This window comes from Carlito syrichta, unplaced genomic scaffold (assembly GCF_000164805.1).
Source record: "Carlito syrichta isolate Samal-C Ts95f unplaced genomic scaffold, Tarsius_syrichta-2.0.1 Scaffold308266, whole genome shotgun sequence".
NCBI classification, from domain to species: domain Eukaryota; kingdom Metazoa; phylum Chordata; class Mammalia; order Primates; family Tarsiidae; genus Carlito; species Carlito syrichta.
This window is the reverse complement of record NW_007252362.1, coordinates 410,380-429,937: the sequence shown is the minus strand read 5'-3', so window position 1 is coordinate 429,937 and position 19,558 is coordinate 410,380. Positions and strand designations below refer to the sequence as shown.

Below are 19,558 nucleotides of genomic sequence, written 5' to 3'. Positions count from 1 at the left end.
TAGGTTTTTCTTTCTCTTGATTTGGATAAAATAGAAAATGGCAGTGATGGACAGCTACACAATTATTTCGTTGCCAAGCTATATGTGTGCCCATTTAACCTGCTTACTGACAGAGCAGTTTCCAGAATGCTATGTAAAAAACACTCCTTTGTTTCCTTGGAAGGTAGACATCCTCTCTATGCAACGTTTGTTTAGCAGGTGGGAGGGGGTGGGAAAGGCAAAGGGTACAGGCACAAGGAGTAAGCTCCAAAAAACTTGACAGCTCCATGCCTTACAGCAGGTAACAAAGATGGGGGAACAGTTGCATCTCAGCGTGTATTCAGGGGTCCTAGATCAAGGAGCTTCTGCCTTATGCATGCCTTCTCCATTTTCTTTTTTAACTGTGTTTTCCTCCACCTTCTCACAGATTTACAAAGTACATAAAGGGTGCATTTTGTGTGCCTTTGTGTGCCAAAGGGCATAAGTGTACACATTCTTTCTTTGTGTCCCTGTCTTTATATCTCTTTCTCTGTCTCTGTTTCTCTCTCATTTAAAGAAGTATATTCCCAAAATGTAAGTTTGAGCCTTGTAAAATAGATCCTTCAGTATTCCCAAAGTGATGACTGACATGGCTTAGGAGAGGCATACTCTGCTTTCCTCCACCCATCCATCCCCACCCTCTCACCTACCCAGTCACAGACCCACATCTGCTCACTCCAGCTGCCCTTGCTCCTGCATTCAACACATTAAGGCTCCGTACCCCTTTCAGGCAGCTTCGCTGGGTTTCTGTCAGTAGACAAGACATCCCATCCCCCAGCAGTCCAGGTCAGCTCTCCATCCCCATATTCTTACCCATCACGCTTTGGGCCCCAGGCCCCGCCCTAAACTTCCCCAAATTTTAATTGCACTGATGTTGTATTCCTACTTTTATCTGCTTTGCAGCAACAGGGGCGTGATAATCCTTCTCAAAACAATAGAGGCTCCATGGCTGTTGTGGTGAATCAAATACTTGACTCATTTGTTGTAGACAAATGTTCATGTAAGATATCAATTTTTTAAAAAATTTATATAAATATTAGTAGAAATATAAACATCTCTTTGAATAAATGATAGGAGTAAACATGACAATGATAATGTAGTCATCCTTGAGATGCGTGCCAGTATCATTTTCTCCGTGTATGTGTCACTTTACTGCTGGGAACATTATGATCTCTTTTCTAATGTGGGCACCGTCCGTCAGGGTCTTTTCTCAACCTTGTGATATGTCCTATGGTTTTGTACGTTTTAAATAAAGAGCTTGTTTTTCAGGTTTCAGATAAAAGTGACACTGATGTTTCACTGAAACAAGAAAGAAAGGAAATTCTTCTTATAGACAAAGGTAAAAAAAAAAAAGAATTCGGTTTCTATATTAGCTATAATGTTTGAAACATTTTCAGTATGGCTTATTTGACAGCCTGAGATACAGATCAGAAGTTTGTTGGCAATTTGTATTCTAAAAACTGGGATTAGTGGAGAGAAGAGGAGTGGAGAGAGAAGGAGCTGCCAACCACATGTGTTTTGTTGGGGCAGAGAGATACTTCCTGGCTGGGGATAGTGCCCCCAGCATTGCCACCCTGCCTGAAATTCTCATCTTATGCCACTTTCTTCCTTGAGTTCCATTTTGAATTTTGCTGAGAGTTGATAATAGGTCTATAATTTTCAGAATCCATTTTGAAAATTATAATGATGACAATCCCCTATTTTCAGTCTTTTAGTCCCTTTCCTGCTTTTCATGGTTCCTCTGAGATTCCCTAAGTGTAGTTCAACAAATGCATTTATTAGTTCCTTCATGCCATGGGATGTAATGTGTCTCAAGTAAAAGAGTTGAGCTTATTTAAAGCATTAAGTGCCATCTTGTAATAGTCAATCCAATAATAATTTCCTGGGCAGAGAGACTGGAAACAAACTGGACTCAAAATATTTTATTTTCATAGTGTTCATTCATTGTTGTTACTCTATTCCTTTTACTATGTATTATAATATTACTATTACACAATTCTCTATTTTATTTTCATATATTTTATCATTTGCTAAGAAACCTATCCATTATTTTCATCACCATTGTCATATTTTGAAAGGAGTTTAAAGTCCTTCTTAGTCTCCTTAGTAAGTCTCGGCTCATGTGGTCTCATCATTCCCAATCTTTAGTTGCGTTGATCCATGCCATCATTCTGCATTCTCATTTGGTGGTAAGCTCTTCCTTCCTTCACACTTTGTTGCTTGGGTAACCTAGTCAGTTATTCACTGACAACTTTATGTTTGAACCCATTATTGAGGTCCCTAAAAATCACACTTTTTATTTTTCATCTTAATTGCAATAACTTACAATTTCACAATCAGGATTTCTTTTGTAAGAGTCTCTTCATTTTAAATCCAGTATTTTATAGACTTTTCAGACTATTGCTGTGATTTCAAGTACAGTCCCGTTGGGTTTCCAAATTGTACTGGAAAAATTGCTAGCACAATTTGATCTTAAAACTAATACTTAATTTCAAACACTCATCCTAGATTTGACTGGAACAAATTGTGAAATACTTTCAAATGACAATAGTTATGAATTAGTTGGTGGCTGGGTTACAAATTTTCACTTTGCGTACAAGTCAGTGAGTAATACCAATGGTACCTACAGCATGCTTGAACAAGCCCTATCTGTCCATTCTTTTTTATATTTCCCTTAAAAGAGTCAGATCCTCGACCATTTACCCCCCATCTAAAACTTACCTTGTTGCTGTTCTGTTCTACGTGACCTTCAATAACTCTAAACCTGTTGACAAAAGTTTACTTGGTGGAACAACATGCCTGAGCAGTTATAACAAAGAATTCTAGAGATAGATGGACAAAGGACACATTGATTTGTTGTTTATACTGTCCCAAGACACTCTTAAAACCAATCTCAGTGCATCATAGGATTTCTACTTTGCTGTGGACTGGAAACAAATCAACAAAACTCTCTGAACTTATAATTCTGAGGTTCCCTTTTTCCCTGAGAAGACCAACTAGCTTATTCTAGGTCGCCTCATGCTTTAAAGTTCAGCTCCCTACTGGAGTCCCTTTTTTAAAAAAAAATTGGAACCTGTCAGAATGTCTTTGAACCTGAACCCCAAATGGGAGAGAGTGGGAGTCTAGAGGGAAGATAGTTATTTAAGCAGAGTAGGGAGTCTAAACGGTCTAATAGTCATCCCTGCACCAGTATATAAACATCAATTTAAAAATTCCTGAAAAAAGAAGCTACAGAACCTTTTGGATTACTATATATGCTATCTATACTTTATAAAAGAACATTATGAACTACCTCAAGAACGTATTTTAAATTGCTTTCAATTGGTGGAATTTTATAAGTGGATATTGGAGTGCAAATCCAAATTATACCCTGGTAGTTAATGAACTACTCACATTTCTTTTGGTTTGGTGATCATCCAAATGTGATTGTTTTGTCTATGTTCTTTCAAAGAAAAACAGGAGCCATGCAGTGATGCTCCTGTGATGGAAACAAGCTCTTCATTACCTAATTGGAAAAGGTGAGTGCACCACAATTATACAGATTTCAAGTGAGAGTGCAGTTATACTGTTGAAAAGTATTTATCAGTGTTTAAATACAAGAAGAAGGAAAATAACAGCAACAAAGGCAATCAAGAATGGAACCAAATATCACAACGGAGACAAAAAAAAAAAAAGAATAGAAATACACCTTTTCCCTAAGCCGTTTCATTTCTTTTGTGAGGATTTAGGAATAATGGAATGGAGCAGGCTTAACTTCCTACCCACAGCAAGTTACCAATTCAAATTACTGCAGTATAGTTGAAGGACTGAAAATGTCAGGTGCATAAAAGGTATGACTAAGGAATCGTGAACTGATTTGTTTTCTCCATGGTTCATTATCATATTGTCATACATACATGTATTTATAGTCATTGCATGCTTTAATTTTCTTGACATGAGAATTTTGTCACTTTAAAAATAAAAGCAGCTGAATATTTTGGATGTACAGTAGAATTAAAGGAATGTTTTTAAGGACGCAAATTCTTATCCTCTACTACAAACCATCTAAGCCATTTTCCAAGACATTCAGACCATCTCTCTGAATCCAAATCCTCATTCTTCTATTCCAAAGCCTTTTTATCCCCCACCACTTCAATGGTAAGTTATAAATTCCTTGGATGACACAAATCCTTCTCTCTCCTGCCTCTATTTGTAGCTCTCACTTTGCCTCCCAGAGGTTCTGAATTACTTACAGTTCTGTTTTATCACATCTTCTCTTGGTTGTCTGTATGACTTCCTTTACCTGTCTACTCTCTGCAACTCGTCTACCAGTCTCAGTTCCGCTTTCACTCAAGTCAGGTCAAGTGTTCCCTTCTTTGGGGTCTCCCTGACTCTCCCAGGCAAACTCAGATATTTATAGAGCTACTATTGCAGTGATCAGATTGTATTATAGTTTGTTCACCTTCAATAATAACTTGTTAAATACCAACTGTGTTCTCACACACTGTGGTGAGCAGTGATTCACAGTCAAGTGGAATTGTCGATTTGATTGTCTTCCCATTGCACGCAAGCTCCTTGAGGGCAGGGGTCATGTCTTGTCTTCCTCACAACTCTAAGCCTCTGAGGGTCTTTCCTGATGACTCCATCTAAAATAGCCCACCCCATTTCTGACAAACCACACACTCTCATCATCCTGTTTCATTTTTTTCAAAACACTTATTGCTATTTTAAGGTATCTCATTTACTCATCTATTTCTTTTGCCATTTTTAATTCTAGCTTACTTATTTTATCTGTTTTCCACTGGAAGCTAACTCACTCCATGAGAGCAGGGACTGTCTTATTTAAACCTGTGTTCCTTGTATCGAGAATGGCACTTGACTCATAGTTGGCACTCAGTAATACTTGTTGATTGACTAAATTATGTGACTTTTCCTGCATGCTGTTGTTAGACCTTCTCATGGCCAATGCTTTAACCTATCATTATTTATTAAAAATTAAGATTCATCTAAAACCTAAAACACATTTGTGTGTATGCATTGTTTCATATAATACCTTTAAGTCTTTATGAGATTATGAGGTTTTTTTAATTGCTGTTTTTAAATCACATATTATGCAAGCATAATATGAACTACAATCCAACTAAAACAATCCTAATGAAAGAACCTTATCAAATGCTTTACTAATGGTGATGACAAAGATGATTATGATAATAATAATAATTAGATACTATTTACTGAGCACTTACACCAAACATTGAGCTAAATTTTTTGTGTATCCCATTTAATCCTCAACACAACTCCATTAGGTATGCCCCATTTTTATTAGACTGAAGAAACAAAAGTTTGGAGAAAAATCTTCTGTTCTGGTGTAGGGCCTTTTCCCTTCAACCCCAGTACCAGCTTGAATTTCCAGGATCCCTAAAATGGTTCAAAGAAAAAAAAGACTTTCTTGATAAGATTTCAGCATAAAGAAGGTTATGACTAATGAGCATTCAGACACTGTGTAAGTATTCTTTAACAGAAAATTAAGCATTGGTTTATATAATGTTTTTAATCTTTAAAAAAATCAGCTGAAGTTATTCAGTGTAATTAATGCCAAAGAACTGCTGGCAGTAGATGTGCTTTCCATTTGATAGAAACTATTATCCAATTTTAAAGGTCCTCACAGTACAAACATGCAAAAAAACAAAAAACAAAAAAAAAAAAACTCTTTACAGCTGTGAACCTAATTTTTGGATGTCAATATGAAAGGATTACAAAAATCTCCTTTTTTACTTGACAAACGAAACACTGCATGATTTGACCCCTGCCCACCTCCCCACCAGGGTCATCTCCCATATTGTCCTGCCTCCCAGCCCTTGTGTACTTGCTTGTTCCTACAGTACTGGAAGCTTTAGTCCCATCAAAATACAACACTACGTTATTCAACCTTACCGTGAGTTGTTTTCCTGCAACCGGGTCACCTGGCTCCCATGGTAGTGTCCACTTTGCAGAGAAACCTTCCCACCTGAAACCCTCCCACGGTAGTACCCACTTTGCGGAGAGGAAACCGCAGCTCCCTTCCCAGGGCCATGGTCCCAATGCTGACCTCTCTTATTCACTTCACTCTCTGCTTCTTGCTCACTCCCCTCCAGCAGATTTGAACACTTCTGCCTCCAGATTATGACTCAATCTCTCTCTCAATGGACTTTGTTCCTTTTTTGTTTTATTTCTGTGCATTTTCTCTCAGACTAAATAGAACTTTAATTTAAAAGTCTCTTTTATTTGTGGTTAAGTGATTTTCTCTGGTAGTAGACTTTAATATGTTGCCTCTTATTTTAAGTGTGTTTTTTAAAAATAAGTTTTTGTTTTGTGGTTACTGTGAAGCTTACAAGAAACATAACAAGCTAAAAAGTCTCTTTTAGCAAATAAGAGGCAAGGAGTATATGACTCCTGTTGTTAAGAATAAATTATTACCAATTTTATTCCATTGTTACCACACAGAAACCTTGAAACAGTGTATGACAGGAATAAACAGAAACTCTTCTAATTAAGAATTGATGTTATCCAACCACAGAGGTGGCACTTTTAAGCCACCTCTGTGGTTGGATAACATCAATTCTTAATTAGATGTATGTTCTTGCTTTCATTTGTTACGCATTAACATTTTGCTCACTGTATTATTGTTTCTAAAGTTACAAGGAGGGATCCAAAAATACCTGAAATTTATTTATAAAAAATTATGTGTTTATTATTACATGTTTACATCTCAGTCACCTTCAAATACTCTCCATTTGATGCAATACACCTATTGAGATGCTTTTTCCACTGCTCAGAACAGTTTTTGAACCCATCAATTTTGATGTCTTTTAGTGCTTCTGTTGTTTTTTGTTTTACCTCTTTTATATTGGCAAAACATTTCCCTTTGAGAACCTTTTTCATCTGTGGAAACAAAGTCGCTTGGGACACAATTGGGTGAATAGGGAGGATAGGGCACAGGTGTCTTGCTGTTTGGGGTCAACAACTGCTGAACTCTAAGCACAGTGTGGGTCTTTATGGTGTCATAGTAGAAGAACCAGTTACCTGTTTGCCACAACTCGGGACATTTCTTCTGTAACACAGACTCTCACAGCAACATCAGCTGGTACACTGATGCCAGTGGGTTCCTAGAACACTTACCTAGTGCATTCCATTTGACATAAACTATTATTCAATATAGAGGAAGCCTATACTATGAGGGATCTGCCCTCCAGAAGATAATTCCAGTTTTGGGGGGGGATCCCCTTTTATATTAACATCTGATGTGATTCCTAATTTGAAATCATAATCCTCAGCTTGCCCAGTGTGCCTCTGGAAGATGTAAATCTAAATTGTGGACACAAAGGAAAGGTTTCTGTGAGTGGCAATTGTCAAGTTGATTCTTCATTGACAACATCTTCTTCAACCATATCTGTCAAGGAAATAGTGAGAAAACTGACATCTAACTTAAGGTAAAGATATTTACTCACACATTTCCACATGCTTTGTTGAACTTTCTAAGCAGTGACAACTTCTAGGCTTTTTTCCCTACTGGTAACATTATTTAATAAATTCAATAGAATGACTATGACTTATCTCAATTATGCTAATTTAGATATACTACGGGCTAAATATCTCTTGAAATAGAACTACAACCACTAACTGCTTGTCATGTGTTCCATCAGTATGGTGGATGTTAGTCCTCTCTTAAATGTCATAAAGAATTCTTACTGAATTTTCCTTGTTACCTTTTTTTTTATTCCCACAAAAACTCTCATGATATTTGTGTGGCCTTTTGAAATCTGTTTTTTGTTTTGTTTTGTTTTTTAGTTTTAGACGCTGAACTTTCTCAGGGAAAGTGAGTTTTACTTGTTCTGTCCAGTGTGGAATGTTAACATTTGTGTACGTGGTTATTTGAGGAATGTAGATGTCTGGGTCTCAGTTCTTAAAGAGTAGAAACAGGGAGGGAGTAAAGTTTAAGATTTAGGGTTTTTCCAAACAGGGACTGATGATAGGAGGGGACTTTACAATCAATCAAAGAAGTATGAATACAGAAGAGTGCTCTAAAATAGGTGTCATATGGGAGGGTGAGGGCTGGGTCCACTGGCACCACTAAATGAGCATACTATATCGGTTTTGTTGGGGTTCACAGACTTTTGTTAGGTTTTGGGAGGCCTGTGTAGAGTGAGAGGCTCTGGGCTGAGGAGAACACACGACATGCCCTAGCTGGAATTGGGGTCTCACTCTGTTGCCCTTCTTGGCTCAGGGGATCCTTCTGCTTCAGCGTCCTGGGTAACTGAGACTACAGACGTGTGCTTGTAGGGACAAGATATGGCAGTGTTGCTTAGGTTGGTCTCAAACTTCGGGGCTCAAGCACTCCTCCCTCTTCAGCCCCAAAGTGCTGAGATTACAAGCGTGAGCCACTGCACCTGGCCAGTAGTTATCATTTTTAATCCTTTATTATACTTCAGACAGTCACCCAAATATTTTTTTATAAATTAATTCCTTATTCTCACAAACTTCCAAGGTTGGTATTATGAAGATGATAAAGCTCAGAGAAACTAAGTAACACATCTAAAGTCTCATGGACAATTATACTACAACTAAGGACATGGCTGGGTTTAAGCCCAGCTCCCTAATTTCCAATCCATGCTCTAAACCATATACAGTATATGGATTTTCCTCTCTCTACATTAGGAGACCTGGAGAGTGTATTACGGCAGAGTTTGGATGCATAATGACTTAAATTTCTTTTCATTTACACTTTCTTTTTTAAATTTATCATTTTCCTTCTTTTTTGATTGGCTAATTTTTATTATTCACCCGAATGTAACACTTCTCTTAATTTTAATAAGTTACATGTGATCAAAGAGGGGATAATCTGATTGAGTGTACTAAGGCTCTAAAGTACATTCACTTCTTTCATTAGGCATCGATAGAAAATTAAACTTTCCCAGAAACCATCTTCCTAATGAACATGGAGACTCTCTGTTGTTTAGAATCATTATACTGTCATCAACTGAGCACTTGAAAAGCCAAATATATTAATATATCAGCTCTGTTCTGTACCAGCTTACATCTTCTGAAGTGATTGTTTTATAAAAAAACATTTCATGGAAAAAGGTTGGGCAGAACACAAGGCTTTAACGAAAATAAAATGAGCTGCTCATCTGACCAGTTTTTTCTCTTGCCTTTAGCAACATTGCATGCATTTTCTCACATTTCATCAATGAAAACAGAGTACTTGTTGTCTTTGTTAGGTGTTTTTGTTGTTATTGTTTTTGGTTTTGTACTGCATTATTTGTTATTTTCTATCTGGTCTGCAAGTTATTTCTTGAAGTAACGATATTAAATTCCCCAAGGCATGAAGATTGTGGCTAACAGTGTACAAAGTAGAGGGACAACGTTCTTTAAACCGAGACTTGCTCACAATATTTACGTTGCTTGTCACTGATAAAAAACAGTGATCTTTTAAGTGTGTAGAGTGTTTCCTTAGACATGGCATCATCCTTCACACTTCCTACAGTCCCAAAGTAGGGTCCAGCCACCTCTGTTTAATTAATGTTAGCCTAATCAATTAATTTAAAATTTAGTTTTTATTGTCCATTTTTTCTTACCTGATCATATTCAGTTTGGCATTTTCCTGTCCTGTTATTTCTTGATTTATGTGTATTTGTTTATTTAAACCCCTCATAAAGATGGGATTTTTCAAACAGTTTGATGTATATTAACATATATTTAAAGGATATTTTTAATTTAATTAAAAGGGATTAATATAAAAATCAGGGATTAGCAATACTACTAACAACTATTTCTAGACATTAAAATATTTTGGGGGGGCACACCTCATTAACAAGGGTATCTGCAAAATGAACATTTGTGTATCTGACCCTGAATTGTACCCCACATCTTTAAAATAAAGAAATTAAAAGTTAAAAAAATAAATAAAATAAGACATTTTTAAAAATTTCAAATATTAGGGTACAACTGAGTTATGTTAATTAGTAGTAACTAAGCTGAAATGGGATCCAAACAATTAAATGTTATCAGATGGTCTTGAATATTGGAGTAATATCAAATTTCAAGTCACTTTAAATAATAAAAATACTAGCAATAATATAATTAATAATAGATATCTGTTAGGCACTTACTTTGTGCCAGGCATAGTCCTAAGGGCTTTCCATATGTTAGCTCACTCAAACCTTACAATAATCCCATAAATAGATACTTTTATTATCCCCATTTTGCAGATGGAAAAAGTGAGGTATATAGACGTTAAGTAATTGCTTAGCATTATATAACTCTTAAGTGGTAGAGCAGGGATTTGAATCCTGGCAGTCTGGTCTCAAGTATGATGACTTGTTTTAGGCTGTCATTATAGTATGTACATTTGATAAGGCAGACTTCATTTATTTCAACTGTTATAAAAGCACAAACATGCTTTGTGCTAATCTTAGATTTTAAAACTACCAAAAATACGTTTTAAAAAGAAAGTCACTTTTTAAAGTTCCTGCCAGTTGCAAAAGAAAAGGTCATGAAAAATACATGCACTGGCAATTGAGATCTGACAGAAACTTTCTGGCTTTAAAAAGTGGGATTGGAGCCAGGCTCGGTGCTCAGTCTGTAATCCCGCGCCTTTGGGAGGCCGAGGTGAGTGGATTGCCTGAGCCTGAGGGTTCGAGACCCGCCTGGGCAGCGAGACCTCATCTCTACAATAAATCAGAAAAATCAGCCGGGCGTGGTAGCGCATGCCTGTAATTCTGGCTACTCGGAAGGCTGAGGCGGAAGGATCGCCAGAGCCCAGCAGGCGAGGCTGCAGTGGCCGGGAGCGGCCACTGCACTCCAGCCTGGGCAACCGAGTGAGACTCCAACTCAAAAAAAAAAAAAAAAAATGGGATTGTACCATTTCCAGGTCACCCTGGCTTTTCACTGGGTTGAGCAAGAGCACGTTAGTCAATCTCCTTAGGAGGCTTGCTCTTCTCCTTAGCCAGAACTAAGCTAATCACTCAGGTTATTGTTAAAAAGAACAGCTGGAGGACCAGGTACATCAGTGGATCGATGCCCGTGTCTGCCATGTTTAGAAGGAGTGGAGTTGTGCTAGAGCAAGTCAGAGATTTTTCCTCGTGAAAAATTACTTTGCTGACAAAGGAATATGACTATGGGATAAAATGGAAATGGCCCTTGGCCAGAACTTTTCAGAGCTTGGCCATCATCTATAAAGATAGTGCTGATGGAGTGTTTTAGCTCATTTTGTTGAACCCTATAAAAACTTCCAATTCAAATTTGCAGATGTGGAAATGGAGTCTTCAGAAATTCAACTAAGATGAGCATCATAGTCAAGGTCCTGGATGCAAGTAATAGCTCTGAAAGAGATCTTTTGGATATGTAGTTCTTGAATTCTTAAGAAAAAAAAGCCATGTTAAACAAATTCCTGATTTTATTATCAAGTCTGGGAATAATTTTGAGTAATTACTTCGAAGAAAGGGTTATTCCTGTCCCTAAGTGAAACAAGAGTCCAGTTAAAACGGCAGCACTTGAGTCAGGAATCCCAGTCCCCAAGATATATCCCAATCTACTTGATTCAGGAGAATACTAGGAATGAATGTTGGTTTATTCCTGTAGGTTTACACTTTATGTCTCCTGACCCACCTCCTTGAAATGTCCTTGGGGATTAGAGGTTCGCTATATCTGTCTAAAGGAAACCTGAAGTTTGAGGGTAGAGAGAGGTTTGATAAGATGTGCTTTCAAGAACAAGAGAAGACATCACTGAACATTACCACTGAAGAAAGGAACCCAAGACAAAAACTGAAGGAATTTTTTAAGAGTTCTTAAAGATCTACAGTCACATCCTATATGTATGATTTTTGATATCTTAACAATTTTTTTTTTTAATCTGAGTCTCACTGTTGCCTTGGCTGGATCGCAGTGGCACTATCGCGGCTACCGCAGCCTCAACCTGCTGGGCTCAGGTGATTCTTCCGCCTCAACCTTCCAAGTATCTGGAACTACAGGTGCAGGCCACCATACCTGGATAATGTTTTTATTTATTGTAGACATGAGGTCTCGCCAGGTTGCCCAGGCTGGTCTCAAACTCCTGTACTCAAAGAGTCTTCTTGCTTCAGCCTCCCAAAGTGCTGGGATTACAGGAGTGAGTCACTGAGTCCAGCCTGTATCTTAACAATTTTTGTTTCTTTCACAGTATCTAATAGTTTTTCTAAATTGATTTTGCAGGAAAAGAAAAAGGTCTGTGTGTTTGCATTTAGAGGCTGCACGTTGCTGGATAATTTGTCTTCCTCTCTTGTCAGTTTTGTGGAACAGAGTCTCCAAGGGAGAAGCTATTTAACAGCAACTCAGTGTAGAAGAGAGTAAAAGGCTAAATACCAGGGAGTTTGGGAGGGAGACAGACACAGAAGAAGGGTACAGGGAAGCCAGATACCAAAGACAATAGGAGTAACTCTTCAATCAAAGAGTTTCTGTAAAGATTTCATGAAATTATAGATATAAAACATATAACAGTGCTTGGTACATTTCTAGCGCATTATATGGGGATAGATGGATTTGTGTTAGCTTAGATTTTTAAACAGCCAAAAATAAGTTTTAAAACCAAAGTCAGATATTTTACCAAAGACAAATAATGAATTCTGAATTCCCTGGTGTTTAATACAGGTGGCCTGGAATATTTTCTTCATATGCCACCATCCCCCCACTTGGCTAACTCCTATTCTTCCTTTGGGGATCCCCAAATATGAGTTAGGGCCTCTCCTTTCGGTACCTGTGGTGCTTTCTTGTCATTACCCACTAAGCATTTGTCACATGGTATAGGAGTACCCTGCTTTCTTGTCTGGATTCCCTCCTGGCCGAACCAGTGCAGTGAGAATGTATTGGTTTCCCAGCATGGGGACACAGTAACAGGCTCTGTGGGGTACCACAGAACAAAGGTGCTATTTTAGTAGGGGCTTAAGGAGTATCTGTGGAATGAGTGAGATTGGGAAAATTTCTGCTACTGTGATTTCACCACGGGTTTACATGAAATTGTGTTTAACTTATAATGTGATTTATTATGGATTGATTTTTAGATGTAATAGTACGTGTGTAAGACATAATTCAACTATAGGTGATGTTTGATGGAGACCTTGACATACAGACACCACGGATTGAGAGTAATCTAGAATGAATCCGGCACTTTTCTCTCCCCAACCTGCTGTTGTATCTTCTCCCACTCCCCAGCAAATGCCACCACCATCTAATGTCCATCTAAGAGTACATTCTCAGGGAATTGCTGGTTTGCTCTAAACTTGAACACAAAGAATTTATACTCATGAAGGAAAGGACCAGTACTCAGAAGAGGTTTCAACACTCTGAGTGGTGGGGGAGGGGTCGCTGGATTTGGAGAGAAGCAGGTTGGTTTGTATAAATCATCTCTCACCCCTACTGCCTGAACAAGCCGGCCATAAGGTTGACCAAGGTTCCCTTTCCCAGGGATTCCAGTTGCAGCTTTTCTTTCGGTGCTATCTGATTTCTTCTCATCTCATGCGGTGGAAACCCCTTTTCACCCTATTCGCCTCCCATTCATCTTTTTACTAAATAGGCAAATAATTTTGAGGGGTGTGTGTGTGTGTTATATTTAATGTTTGAGCAGTGCTGAGAATTTTTAACATTTGAGATTGAATCTCTTTGAATCTTTTTTCTATAAATGAATACTAATACAAATAATATACTAAAATACTAGAAGTGTGGCTGGGCATAGTGGCTCATGTCTGTAATCCCAGCACTTTGGAAGACTGAGATAGGAGGATTGCTTGAGCCCAGGAGTGTAAGACCAACCTAGGCTGCAAAGTGAAACCCATCTCTACCAAAAAAAAAAAGCCATTAGCCAGGCATGGTGGCATGCAGCTGTAGTCCCAGCTGCTCAGGAGGCTGAGGCAGAAGGATACCCTGAGCCCAGGAAGTCAGGGCTGCAGTGAGCCCTGATCATGCCACTGCACTCCAGCCTGGGTGACAGAGTGAGACCCTGACTCAAAATATATATGTATATTAGAAATGTAAATTGTACAAGAAGAGCTTTTTTGTCTTTGGTATGCCATATAGTCTTACAACCAAAAACATTTTGTAAATCCCATAGATAATATACATGAGGCTCTGGGAACATGTCAACATAAAAACACTATACACTTTTAAGATGTGGTGGCTATTAATTTTGTAGATTTCATATTCTCCCGGGAATGAAATATGTGTCCGATAGGTGAGTAATCCTAGGAAAGCTGTCACAGTAGACAGATGGGTACTACTGCCTTTTGGCAAAATGAAGCACTTGTCAGAACAATGGCCACCACTGTATGAAAGAGTAGGGTCCATGTCTGATCTCTAAGAATAGTTCTGGAGTCCTGATGAAAAAAAAATTCCAGAGACTTAACCTCTTTGGTTTCCTCAGGAAAAAAAGTAAGTCTGTAGTCAGCCTATTTTCTTCCGGGAAGTTGACAATGCTGAGTTCTCTGCAGAAGACAACACTCAAGCAGGTCAGGGCTTTCCTGGACTGGTTGATTATCAGTGGCTCAGCATTGCAAGGTTGTTTAGTTGATTGGTTTCTTCCTGTCTCCCTCCTTTCCTCCCTTCCCTTCCCTTCCTGTTTACCTTTTTTCCTTCTTCCCTTCCTTCCTTCCTTCCTTTCAATAGAGTTTTTATTTTGCGATAAGTAGATATTCACATCAGTTGTAAGAGATAATGCTGAGAGACTCCCCCATACCCTTCACCCATTTTCTCCCAGGTATAACATCTTGCAAAACCATAGAACAGTATCACAATCAGGATACTGTTATTGATGCAGTCAAAATACAGAACAGTTTCTCCATCAGAAGGGTTCTTCTGATTGCCTTTTTGTAGTCATCCCCACCTCCCTCTTCCCAGTCTGTGCTTTCTAAAGAACACATTGATGCCAATGGTAAAAGCAAAATATTTGGGGGGAACTAATGCTCATTTTTGCCAGGATGATGAAGCTAGGAAATGAACCCAGTTCTGGCAGGTGAGTGCTGCCTCTGTTGTCTTGGTATCTTCCTATTTCTGCTGTGTTATTTTTTTCCCAGGGAGATTCTTCTGTATTTTTTTCGTGAGTGTCAGCTACCATTAGAATTTGACTGCACATCTGTGGAAGAACTTATATCAAGTTCTGAGGTAAGCTGTTTTTTTTAGAACTCTGAGGATTGACAGAATAGCTTGAAAAAATGTAAAGGGCTACCAGTAAGAGGACCTTGAATGCCTTCAGTGACTGAAGATGGGGTCCTTTATACCAAATGGGCGATTCAGAATTAAAGCTACATGTGAAATCACTGTGGCCAAGGTTAAATGCAGTGGAGAAGCTCTTACAGACTGGGACAGTCCATTGCAGAGATGAAACCATTACATAGTCCCTGGCTTCCCTCTCCACCACAAAATAGAGTTTCTGTTTCTTAGAAAAACTTCCTCAGTTGCCCGCTATGAATAGCTGAGCTGAGGAATGGGTAGTTGCCCAAAGCACTAACCTTACTAGAATCACTGAGACACCACTGGAAAATTACATTTATTAAATCTCTTCTCACGGATAGCACCAGATATGATTGGATAGAAAACTTTGATCAGCTACCTGGGGTGCAAAGTGTTAACCCTTCCTATCCATTGGCCATGCTTAAGTAACAAAGGGTGGTCCCCCAGCAGCATAGTCCCTGCAGGGCTGTGGTGAAACTGAGTGAGGTGTGCGTGCCTGAGGCCAGGTGGAGGAGTAGAGCCACCAAGAGCCTCCACCTCCATGCTTAGCGTTGCTTGTGGAGATGATGGGTACACTCAGAAAGGCTCTCAATGAATGGAGCTTGAACTATTACTGTATCAGAGGTGTCATGTGCCTCAGTCTGATCCTGGGGAGATCCCTAAATTCCTAGTCTATATTCATTGTTTCTGCTTTTTTTGTCTTCTGTTCTTGTCTCTTCCTCTCCCGTGGGGCTTCTGACTCCACCACTTTTAACTAACATTGTTCTTGTCAGAGCTACCACTGACCTGTTTGCTGACAAGGCAGTCGTCACTTCTTGCCTTACCTGACCTGTCAGAGGCCTTCGACCCAGCTGATTACTTTCTGCTTGTCTAGCTTCCATGGCAGACACTTCCGATTTTCTTCCTTTCTACCTTCTTTATGGCAAATTCCTATTCCACTTGGTTTCTAAATGTCGGTGTGACTGAGGGCTTGTTTCTGGGCCACTGCCTTTTCTCTCTTAAATGCTGTTTCTAGGTGACCTCATCTAGTCTCTGACTTTAAATACTACCCCACCTGCCAGTGACTTCCCGTCTCTCTCCCTGGCACTCCCTTCCAAGACACACAGACTCCAACTGCCTTCTCAGCATCGCCTTCTGAATATTTATTATTTTATCATTGAATTTTTCCTCACCTTGATATTTTTATCTGCCACATAGTTTAGCCATGCTGTATTTATTTATGTAAGTTGCCTTAATTCTTTTTATTTTTTGGAAGGAAGTGAGGTATAATCTAATTAATTTAATTAGACCCAGGCTTAAAAGACCTAATGTACCTTTGTTGGCCAGTTCTAAGCTTTGTTGCTTTTTTATGTTGGATACTGGCATGATATAACTCTGTTGTAGACAGCTCATTCTCTAAAAGTTAATATCCTGTTCTATTATCATTTATGAAAACAGCTGGAACAATGCCCAGAGCAGACAAACAAAAAGCTGAAAATGTGTTTCAACCAGGTAAGCTTCCTTTCAGTATAGCCATTTATATTCTAAATGACCCTATGTTCCAAAGGAGAAGTAATATACATTTCGAAATGTTAGGTTTGGAAGGAAATCAAATTTGCATTCACTTATCAAGACTTAGATTAATGTGCAGCATATCAGATGTCATAAAACAACATCTTTTTGTATCTTAAATGCAAAGGCTTCTACAACACAAAGCGAGGAAACACTTGGAGTAGGATTATATTTTGAACAGAAAATTGGACATTCTGAGTCTTTAGGAAATGTATTCACTGAATCCTCAAAATACTAGACTATGGCAGAAATTGTTTATAGAGTCAAGTTTTAAATTATTCCAGACAACTTGATATCTCTCTGAGTTTTTTTAGTACCTTATCTTCAGTTTTATGAGTTAATAATTTTTCTATCATGAAAGTAGTTATAAAAGTAATTACTGCTAATGTAAGAAGTAAAAGGAATTTAAAGAAATTTATCAGAAGTCCCAAACCATCTGAAGAACACTGATATTAATATTTTTATGTATTTCTTTTCAACCATTCTCTCTCTGTGTGTAGATATCTTTTAAGCCATTGTCAAATAATGCTGTGTATCTAGTCCTTAATGATTTGGGGGCTCGGGAAAAGAGTCCAGAGTGTCCTTCAAGTTCTACTACAGAAATAGCTTTGAAAATTATATTCCTTCAACTCCCCTATCTCACACTATAAAACTTGAAATTCCAAGATGTGGGCTTGGCCAGGCTGACATAAGGGATTAATGTTAGAGCACAGATGGCCATGGAGGGTCCCAGACTCAGTGTAAAGACTACAGCCACCTAGAAATTGTCATGGCACCAGGGTTAATATTGACATGTTAGGTCTTTGTTGACATTTTCCCTGTGTTTTCTCAGACCTGTTCACCAGCTTCATCACTGGCACATACATTAGCATCTTTTTTCCATGTGCTTATACTTACAGCCACCTTCTGGGAAACTATCATAATTACATGCAAATCTATAAAGATAAGAGGTGACTGGCACCCCCTGACACTGCCTCATCTTTTGTTGTAGTAGTAGAGTCCATTTGGATTTTTTGTTTTATAAGTAAAAAAAAATTGTGGAGCCAGGTGCAGTGGTTCATGCCTATAATGCCAGCACTTTGGGAGGCTGAGGCAGGAGGATTGCTGGAACCTAGAAGTTCAAGACCAACCCAGGCAACACAGTGAGGTCCTCTCTACAAAAATTAAAAAAAAAAAATTAGCTGAACATGGTGGGGTGCACTTGTAGTCTCAGCAACTGGCAAGGCTGAAACAGAAGGATTGCTTGAGTCTGGGGGTTGGAGGTTGCTGTGAGCTATGATCATGCCACAGCATTCCAGCCTGAGGACAGAAGAGGCCCTGTCTTTAAAAGGATAAAAAGAAAAGGAGTTGTAAAGTAAATTTTCTAAAGACATATCACTAGGCAAACTTGAAATGAAAAGTAGAATCTGAATCCGATTTCCTCTCACAAAGGCTGTATCACACAGTGTGTCTATATCGGACAACCCTTGTTGACAGGTTTGCCTCTGTTGTTTCTGACTGAGTGCCTACTGGGCTGTGTGAAATAACTGGAAATGAAGGGGGGAGGTTGTAGTTCTTAGTTTCTCATTACCATTCAATTGAAAAGTCTATTTTCTGAATGATGTTTTGTTGAAAAAGCAGTAATTGAACACTTTTAGTTTGTGGAATGACTTATCAACATTTCCTAACTAGAATAAAAGACAAGGTTTATTTTCAGTAATATGGCTGACCCTGTTCTAGCACTAATATTATTTTCATCAACTAAAGTAAAACTGTGATTGATTGAGAGCTACTAGAGCTAGCCACTGGACTGGGCCTTCACTACACATTACTTCATTTAACCCTCACAACTTTGGAAGGTAGGGGCTGCTATCTTCATTTTGGCAACAAAGAAAGGAGATTCAGAAAGTTAATATCCCAGTGTCGGATGTAAGTATCGGATTCAGAGTTGAAACCCAGTTTTGCTCCACTCCAAAGCTCTTCCCATTATATTTTTTTTCCAGGTTATTCTTTTTTTTTTTTGAATTGGAGTCTCACTCTTGTCGCCCAGGCTGTAATGCTCTAGCATGTTCATGGCCACCATAGCCTCGACCTTCTGGGCTTAGACGATCCTTTCACCTCAGTCTTCCAAGTAACTGGAACTACAGACTCATGCCACCACGCCTGGCTAGTTTTTGTGATTCATTGTAGAGGCAAGATCTTACCAAATTGCCCAGGCTGGTCCCCGGACCAGGCAATCCTCTTGCTGCAGCCTCTTAAAGTGCTGGGATTACAGGCTGAGCCACCGTGCCCGGCCTTCCATGTTATTCTTCTTGAGACTTTAATACTTCCTCTTAGCGAGAGAGTGTTTATGTGTTACTTGCAGTAGGTACATTGCAACTCTTCAGCCTGTTGGTGTAGAATAAGTATATTTAACTTACTTGAGACTTGAATCGCAAGACGTATATGGGGGAAACGCTGACAGAGAAATCTCTATATGAGGGAGTAGTGTGTGGTAGCCAGGTTTGCTCAGTGCTCTGCTGATACGGAAACCCACTATTGTCTGTCCATATTGCCACAACCCATAAAGAAAGGCGTAACAAGCATTTGAGCTGGCCTGCATGCTAAATTCTGAGAATTAGCAAGGAAAAGTTGTTTCCCCTTATCTCCTGCACATTCCCCATAAGTCACTTCGCAGAATCCTTAGCTCCCTGCAGACCCTGGTCACTCACCTGAGATAAATGAATCCCTATTCACTTCCTTTTATCAGTAGTCATAGATTTTAAAAAGATAGTACCCATGTAACCATAAGTCTTAT

General features: G+C 38.8%; 1 protein-coding gene across 1 annotated transcript in view; it reads left to right on the top strand.

Moving 5' to 3' along the window:
- The window catches only part of MORC1 (MORC family CW-type zinc finger 1), a gene marked incomplete at its 5' end in the record, with an annotated part of 83,767 nt that overhangs the window by 52,496 nt on the left and 11,713 nt on the right, over positions 1 to 19,558 (top strand). Inside the window, 5 exons of the mRNA XM_008065393.1 lie at positions 1,288 to 1,357; positions 3,470 to 3,536; positions 7,311 to 7,466; positions 15,075 to 15,162; positions 16,669 to 16,722. Of these exons, the coding sequence (XP_008063584.1) occupies positions 1,288 to 1,357; positions 3,470 to 3,536; positions 7,311 to 7,466; positions 15,075 to 15,162; positions 16,669 to 16,722 (435 nt within the window). The remainder of the gene's footprint in view (positions 1 to 1,287; positions 1,358 to 3,469; positions 3,537 to 7,310; positions 7,467 to 15,074; positions 15,163 to 16,668; positions 16,723 to 19,558) is intronic.